We start from the raw sequence: 9158 nt of genomic DNA on the forward strand, positions 1-9158 counted from the left end.
TTTACTGTTCTATTTTTATCAAATATATTGTTAACTTTTTGAGATTTATTTACAATACCTTTAATTGTATGTAAGGTTTGTATTTTCATCCTTTTCAAATATGAGGCAAAGAACACATAATGTAAAAGATACAACTTTTCCCCTTCCCCTCTTTTTTTTGCTAGAAAAAGGTATAGCCTCTTAATGTAAAAACCTTTTCCTACAACTTTTCCTCCATTAAAAATTATTTTATTTGGGTTAAAACTTATTTTTAATTGTAAATATTTGTAAGCAAAATAGTCTTTTTTTGTGGTGACCTCTCCCTTTTTAGCGCGTTTTTTGCGATCCTTTTATACAAAGATTGTATAATACTTCGTAGAATTTAATTAAACCTAATCATTGGGAACTTATTTAAACAGGATAAAGGTTCCATTTAAAAAAAAAATTTCTAACTTTTTGTGCCAATGAATTTAAAATTTTAGTCTCTTTTTAGTTTTCTTAGTAATTTAAAATTGTCTTTTAAATGTATTATACTTGACTGTTCTTTAAGTATGAAAAACTCCGACGACAGGATAAAAAGAACATTACATTTACACCCCCCCCCCCTGATTCCCGTTCTCGTAATCATTGAGTTTACAAAAATGACTAGACAAAATTTTTGTACTGAAGTACTTAATGTGAAAAATTCTCCACTTCATTTCCTAATTAACCCTCTTCCCTAGTCTTTTGTTGGTATTTTATCCATTTTATTAATTGAATAATTTGCAATAAACCTTTCAATCTTCCCATTGATTTCTACTTTAGCCTAATAACAAAGAGAAAAATGGGCGTTTTTAAAGTCAAAACGCCATTAATAAAAAAATCATTTTTAGAAACAGTCCCGGTGCAGGAGGCGAGGGCGATTCCGCCGCCAACAAAGACGCGCCGTTGGACCCCGCGCTGCCGCGCGGCCCCCCCGAGACCGACCAGAATATTGTGCCGCAGCTGCTGATAGACCACTACGTGTCGATGATCGACCCGTCGCGAGTGCAGACGGTCGAGTCGGACATCGCCCGCCACTGCGCCTTCAGTTTTCCCGCCGTCGCGCTGACCCTGGGCCGGGCCAACTGGCCGCTGCTGAAGGAGACCTACGAGACGCTGGCGAACGACATGCAGTGGAAGGTGCGCCGCACCCTGGCGAGCAGCATACACGAGCTGGCAGTCATTCTTGGCGAGGAGGTCGCCGCACAAGATCTAGTCCCTATTTTTAACGGGTTTATTAAGGTAAGGATTTTTATCCTACCAGCTGCTTCGCCACTATTCTCTAGGGAATAGTGGGTGGGGGGGGGGGGCTGTTGAGTATCAAAATAGTGGGTGAAATACGTTGAAAAATAAAAACATATAAAATGATTGATTATTGCAGTTTCTAATCTAACCCGTAAAAAATTAATCCAAATAAATTGATTTGTTTACACTCAGAAATCAGGCTAAGATTATTTTTCTTGGTCACTCAAATCAGTTTTTCACAAAATACAAGAAACCTTCGAAATATGTTCAAAAATCAACTTTTAATGCAATTTTAAAATATAATAAAAAATAAAGTTACAAAAACACCAATGCAGCAGGGTGGGAAGGGACATTGGGCTGTATATTACACTAGTCCCAACGTTTTATAATAACCTTGGCTTACCAACTTTGGGGACTTTTACTAAATTTTGGTTCATTAAGTTAAGTGTCTAACCATTTTAACAACGTTTTTGTAATATACATGTGGGGTAATTTTGTGAATCATCATTAGGGATGTACATTATACACCAGTTTGTCGGCCATTGTCTTATCCCTTTCGTCCCCTGAGTTAAATGTGATATTAAAATTTTTAATTTTCTAAATAGTAAAAAAGTAAAGTTTTGAAAAGATTACAAATGAGAAACATATTTAACTTTGTGCTTCGTATCAGATAAAGTTGGGGACTTGAATAGAAAAAGTATTTTTCTTTATCTCAGAGAGGGACATCGGACTTGTTCCCTAAGTTTTACGATAACGTTTTCTTGTTTGTTTGCTTAACAAATTAAGATACTTTAAATTTTGCTTGGTTGGTTCATTAAGTTCAGTGTTCAAGCGTTTCAACCACTAATTGTTCTACATATGGAGTTATTTTGTGCATCATCATTAGGGATGTACATCAATTTATCGGCCATTATATTATCCCTTTAGATCCCTATTTATATCTAATACCATTAAGCATAAATTCTATAAACCTTACTTAACAATCCAATATGTTGATATGATAACAGCATTCAAGTATAGATCTCCAACTGTAATATATGTTGATGTAACCCTATCCTTGTCTTATCCTTCGGGGGATTTACATGTTTTCAAATACATGTATGCATAACAAACAAACAAATTCAATTTAATTTTCCTCCCAATAACTACTTGTAAACATGTCCAAAATTTTTAGGGTTTTGTTTTGTTATATATTAAATTTCCATGTTTTATAGTTAATTTTGACCGACATTTTTCCGCCCGGGGCTAAAAAAAAGTAAAGACGTTTGTACTTTGTTGTCTTATTAACAATAAGAAAAATTAAATACATATAATCTAGCGGACGTGCCCTACGCATCTAGGGGCTAGTTAATAGCTTAAAACCATTCTAAATCTGAAAATGATTAACGTAAAACAATCATGGGACCTATGTGAAGCTTACCTAAAATAGAGAGCACAATCAGTTCAGTAGTTAATGAGATTTAAAGCATCAGACAATAAACCTTTGTTACTTTATACAAAAGGTTAATGTGAGAAGAAATTAATACAATTTTTTTTCATAATGGCAGGTGTCCCAACGTCAAAATTAATAAACTTTTCAATTTTAGGACCTCGACGAGGTTAGAATCGGAATCCTGAAGCATTTATCCTCCTTCCTGGGGCTGCTGGACGCAGACCAGCGCCGACAATATCTCCCCAAGATGGAGGAGTTCCTCAAGATGGACAACGAGCGGAACTGGCGGTTCCGGCTGGAGCTGGCTCACCAGCTTGGCCAGCTGGGACCAGTGTTTGAGGCACAGGATATTAGAGAGCATCTGGCTCCAATTGCATTGACATTAATACAGGTATAGTTATTTATCGCATCATATTATAAACAGAATTAGCACCGAGATCCCTAAGGCACGGGCTAACAAAAATGGTATTGATATTATAATTGTACATTTTAATATTCGTAAAAAACTGGATATAAAACGATACGATACATGATTTTTCAGTGTGGCTGAGAACCAGTTCTACATATACAGCAGCTTTGTTATCTTACTGAGTTTCCTATTTTGTCAATTCCTTTAAGATCTTCTAAAGTCGAAAAAATAAATAAAACGTTGTTAAATGATTTATTTTCATTTGTGAAAAAGTTGAATATTTGAGATAAAAAAAACCTACATTTATTTTAAAAATCTGTATTACAATTGCCTTTTCTTTTTAGGATAAAGTAGCCGAGGTGAGGACTGAGGCAACCCAGGTTATTTGTGGCATGCTTCTCACACAAGATCAACAATTAAACAATTTTCTGGTCCAACAAATTATTGAAAAGGTAATAAACACGTTCTTGTATTTGTTAGCTTAAAAACTTTGGGTACTCTTTCATAATCTTGATTAAGTTTTACAAAGATTCGAGTGTCTAAACATTTCCACAATTATTTCATAAGCATAATTGATGTTGTTTAGGTAGTGTCTTCCATAAAAAAAAATATTTTAATATTTTTATCACGCAACCTTTCAATAACGGCGCACAAAAAATCACGAAATTTGATGGATTTTTTTGTTTTGTTTAGATGGTTTCCTGTTCACATTGGACACGCCGCCAAACATTTTCATCCTTGTGCACTCATCTTGTTCATACTATTCAATATCAACATTTTTCACAGGTAAGTTTTATTTCTAGATCAGTTCAAAAGTTAATTCTACAATAGACATAATTATGCATAATGGATATAGAATACGTGGATATTATGAAAGATTCTAGCATACTCTAATAAATTTTGTCTCCCAGCTGGCTAATATAACTATACCCTCCTGATGACTTTACATTATCCCCTCCCCTAACCTTGGAGGAACATATGGATCAATATCTAAGGACTAATTTACGACAAAAATTCTCCTGTCATAATATTCACGTATTCTATATCCATTATGAACAATGACAATATATTACAATATATAATTCTAGTGTGGTTTTAAGAAATCATGGTTTTCTTGGATACTGAAATTATTAATAAATTCCTTATGTGTTGGCCCATAAGACAACTTTGAACTTCTGTTAAAAAAAATACATTTATTTTACATTTAAATAAGATTATTTTTTTATTTTAGGATTTTTTGCCGCATTTATTGAAATTGACAGAGGATCGAGTTCCAAACGTGAGGATCCAGGTTGCCAGAGTTCTCGGACAGTCACTTCCCAGTGGTACGTTTTCATTAATTTCATATTTTTAACTTAATTTTTAAGATAAAAATATATTAAAGATAACGTTTCTATAACTATCAACAAGACAAATATTCTATTTATTTTTAAAAAATTAATGGTTGATAAGTTAGAGTCAATATAATTTTATTTCGATTACTAATGAATAAATCTTCCCCCAAACTTATAAAACAGTTTTATATTGTTGAGGGGAGATTAATTTTTCGTCCATTCTCCTATCAATAATCCTCAAATTATTATAAGAAGTATTATTATTTTAGAATACTTTGACGACGTAAATTTGGCGGACCGTGAAGCCATCCTTGAGTCACTAACCACGCTGGCCGCCGACAGAGACGCGGACGTGCGGGAGGCCGCGTGCGCGCTGGGCCGTGTACAACCCGTACCACCACCCGAACCAGAGAACCAGCATACAGAGGACGAGGGGCGGGAAGGGGAGGAGGGTGAAGGAGATTCCACCAAGGAGGGGGAGGATGGAGATGAGGGAGAAAGGGGCGAGGGAGATGGAAGCAGTAGTAGTGGGACCGGGGGAGATGAGGAGGGGAAAGGTGAAGGGGAAGGACCGGTCAGCTGGGCGCAGATAGCTGCCAAGTAAACATGCAGGTATTTCATATTTTTTGCTTGGTTTTGCAACTTTGAAAGTCAATATCAAGGTACTTATTTGCTGAAAAATGATTTTTTTAGGTGATGAATAAATATAAAAACACAAATTAATTTAAATTTAAATTTGACAATTTTAATAGTTTTTTCTCACATCGTATTATAAACAGCTTTCCGCGGATATAGAATGTACAATTATAAGATTAAAACCGGTTTTTTTTAGCCCCGAGGTGCCGAAGGCACGGGCTAAAAAAACTGGTTTTAATCTTATGAATGTACATTTTTATATTCGTAGAAAGCTGGATAATACGATGCTAGACATAGTTTTTTGTATGGATGAGAACCGGTTTCTATCCACCGGATTCGAATGAATACGAGAAAACTTATCTCAATATTTTTTTATTTTTCAGGTTAAAGATTCCTGGGTAGATCTGTCCGGCTCTGGAACTCATCACTGGAGGAATTAGTCTTCATGCTGGATCTATCATTTAGTTTATTATAAATATTCTTGTATTCTTGAATATAATTACAAGCGTAGCAACCATTATCAAATCAATAGTTAACCAGAAAGTTTATAAAAATAAATTTTTATACAATTCTGTAATGTAAACTTTTTTATTAAAACTTCTGTTAATTATTATTTGAAAATTTTTATATATTGTTGACTGTTTAATTAATAATCATTGCATTCACTCTGAAGTTAATTATTATTTTGATTAATTAATTATCATTGTCAAATAATTAATTAATTAAAGGCTGGTGATATCTTAATTATTTGAACATATTTGCATTCTAAACACACATTTTTTGCATGATAAATAGTTAAAAATGTAAAATTAATTTTTTTTTCTTTGAATAATTTAAAAAGTGTTTAGTCTTCCTCTAAATTTTTGACTGATTTTATGATTCGTGCTCGGCAGTGCTTTTAAATTTTTATACACAAAACATTTGAACAATAATGAAATACATTTAATACAATATATTTTTCCTTTTTTTATTTATCTGATTTTTGGTACATCAAGGACAGTTGTGTCCATAAATGACGCAGTAGTAGCAAGCTATATAAAAGTTAGATGAAAACAAGGATGGCAACATCCATAAGTATCGAGACTCAAAATTATGGATGAATATCCGGAAAAAATTAACTATAGAGCAGTTTCCTTAAAAAAAACATTAAACTAAAAAATCACGAAACCTTGTAAGAGTAATAGCGAGAAAATCTAGGAATCGATCTAGCACCCAAACCAATAAGCAAATCTGAAAGGAGATATGTCAATTGTATAATCCATAAAAATATCACCCGTCTATCTTGAATAGGAGTAAAGAAAATCATTAAAACTTAAAATCTAGGAATCGAACTAGCACCCTAACCAATTGACCAATCTCTTAAAACTTAATAAAAGTATGCCGAATATTACAGTTTTCAAACCCTGAAAATTTCAGCCGTTTATCTTGAATAAGAGTTGAGAAAAACTTAAAAATGTAGGAATCGATCTAGCACCCCAACCAATTGACCTTAATGAAACTTGGTGTAAATATAAAGAATGTCAGGAATAAGGTATAACCAACAAGCAAAATAAATCTAAAATAATATTTGGGAGCAAATGGAGAGGTCGTCAATTTTACGATGTGTTGCCCCCCAACGACAGCTGAAAAACATGTATAGGTTTCGTGATTTTCTTCCGAATTAATTTCGTTATTGGTATGAGCTGAAAGAATGTTAACATATTTAATCTCTAAAATCAGCCTTCTATCTTTATAGGAGCCGAGAAAATCACGTTTCCTCATTTCTGGCTCAGATGGACGGACTTTTCGAACTATAGAGTAGCTTCGCTATTAAAAACAGAAGTAGGCAGGGATCTAAAGGGAAAAGACAATGGCCGAAATATTTATGTACAGGGTGCGCCACATAAAACCGGACTTTTTATAAATTGAAAACAAATGAACATAAAATCGTCAATTTTAAAGATTTTATTAAATTTTAAAAACTGGGAAGCAAACTAGGTATATGACTATTAGATAATTGCATAAAATCGCCGCCAGCATCAATCACCGCCTCTACCCGCCTCCTCAACCGCCGGCAGGCCCAGGTCAAAATGTTCCTGTACAAGATGGCGAAGTTATCCTTGATAGTGGCAATGAGGGAGGTCTTTGTGGTATGAGCACGTCTATTAGTGCATGCTTCAAAGTAGCTCCAGGCCAAAAAGTCCATTGAATTAAGATCCGACTGGTGGGAGGCCCCATTTCCTTAGGAACGTGAGTAACCGCAGGATCCAAATTCACCCAACTTTCAAGCTACCCTTTGACACGAAGGCCTTTATTTGGACCACAGTTGAGCTAGAATTACGTTCTATACCTTTTTAGAAATGGCATGAAGATTCATTCTGGGTTATCAGCGCAATCTATAGTCTAAAATGAGTTTTTAAGTTCCATATGGGTCTCTAACGTCGAGAACCGAGAAATTTTCATGATTGTACACGATTTTTGGCGTTTTTGACATCTCTAAATCTGCCACGTTTCACTTTGCCGGAGTACTACAGCCAAGCCATTTTAGATAGAGAGCTCTAGTCTTTTTTAGTGTCTTACTTGTGTATTTAACCGAATCCCCAGCAAATTGCATAACTCTACCTCATCTACAGATGGACTGAAGTAAGATTTAGTGGACCCTAGTCGAGAATCAAGATTAAACCACCAGCGCATTTCGAATCTGCCTTGTTGAACATAAGCGCGGCCAGCTCGGAGTACGAGCCCATCTTCGTCCAAAGATTTTTTTGTGCTAGAAGGTCATTACCTAAGCTTTTTATAGTGGGGTCAAACGTCCTGATTGGTCAAGTAGTTTTGACGCTATGGCCGTTTTAAAAAAGTCCGGTTTTATGTGGCGCACCCTGTACATCCCTAATGGTGATACACAAAATTACCCCTTCTGCAGATTGCATGTAGTGAATGAAACGTTTAAACACTCAACTAAATAAACTAACCAATCAAAAGTCAATAAAATTTTAAGGTTTTTAAGCCAACGAATAAGAAAACGTTTTTATAAGACTTTGGGGACTAAACTAATGATCCCCTACTTCCCTGGATGTAGGCAAAGAGAGGAAAGGGGTGTTCAGCCCCCCCCCCCCCTCCATAAAAATAATAAAATCAAGGACATCCTAGATAGGCGTAGGTGAATGTGTTAATTGTAGAAATCCTTGTATAAAAGTAACAGGATGTTTGTACTGAAAGACCTCGCTAACCGATGAACCGATCGGGTTTTTCTTAACAGGGTAGCTTTTCTAGGTCCCGGGAAGGTTTATAACTATTTTCGTGGAGGGTACCACCACCCTCCCCTGAGAAATCGACAAAAATTAAAAACGCTGCCCTGCGGACATTTCTTGCATTTAGCTAAAAACATAACTAACACCATCTAGCGACGAAAATTCTATCTTTGGTAAATAGCTGATTTTAAAATAGATTGAAAAAAAAACAATTTTACATGTCCCTAGAGGCCTCTATGGGCGTAGCCGCTAGTAGAAGATAATCTGGTAAATTCCATCCCTGCACTTAATATAATCTAGATTCAAATTCTCTAAATCAACTAATAGGATAACACTGTCAGATCAATACGGCCATATTATTTGTTTGGAAGTGAGCACATTCAGGTACAAAAGAGCTGATATTTTTTTTATTTCATTCGTACGAAACCGATACACATTTGAAAATAGGGATGTTGTATTTTTTCGCCTCTTTCATTCAGACCAAATCCTGTGAACGACACCACGGACAACCGTAATGGCTGGCATGTTGATTTTTTACTTTTTCGTGTGATCTAATTATCCGATTGGTCTGATTTTTGGTATACTTATTCCTGGGACAACAAAGTAAAATATTATAAGCAATGCAACTCTAATAAAGTTTTACAAATGTAATTGTGTCCATAAGCATAATCCTGTATCAAGCAGTTTTTTAACAAATTTTCTTACATTTTTGCTTCAACTCTTAAACATTTACATTCGGATTTTTCAGTTCAGACACTGAATGTGGGTACTAGAAAGAAAATCATTAATGTTTCTATAAAAAAGTGCAGGTGATTAATGTTAATGTATTAGGCTTGAGCTTCTAAATAGCTTATATTCCTTAAAGAAAAAGC

General features: G+C 34.9%; 1 protein-coding gene across 12 annotated transcripts in view; it reads left to right on the plus strand.

Annotated features, from left to right (window-relative positions):
* Window positions 1-6011, plus strand: part of LOC145322145 (serine/threonine-protein phosphatase 4 regulatory subunit 1-like) — a 180418-nt gene extending 174407 nt beyond the window's left edge. For all 12 annotated transcript variants that reach the window (XM_080163948.1, XM_080163952.1, XM_080163944.1 and 9 more), the window contains 7 exons: window positions 852-1242; window positions 2832-3068; window positions 3431-3538; window positions 3780-3872; window positions 4318-4411; window positions 4690-5032; window positions 5440-6011. In XM_080163948.1, coding sequence (XP_080020074.1) covers window positions 852-1242; window positions 2832-3068; window positions 3431-3538; window positions 3780-3872; window positions 4318-4411; window positions 4690-5024 — 1258 coding nt within the window. In that variant the 3' untranslated portion in view covers window positions 5025-5032; window positions 5440-6011. The remainder of the gene's footprint in view (window positions 1-851; window positions 1243-2831; window positions 3069-3430; window positions 3539-3779; window positions 3873-4317; window positions 4412-4689; window positions 5033-5439) is intronic.
* The last annotated feature ends 3147 nt before the right edge of the window (window positions 6012-9158 follow it).

This window comes from Acartia tonsa, chromosome 6 (genome assembly GCF_053477335.1).
Source record: "Acartia tonsa isolate MP-2025a chromosome 6, ASM5347733v1, whole genome shotgun sequence".
NCBI classification, from domain to species: Eukaryota; Metazoa; Arthropoda; class Copepoda; order Calanoida; family Acartiidae; genus Acartia; species Acartia tonsa.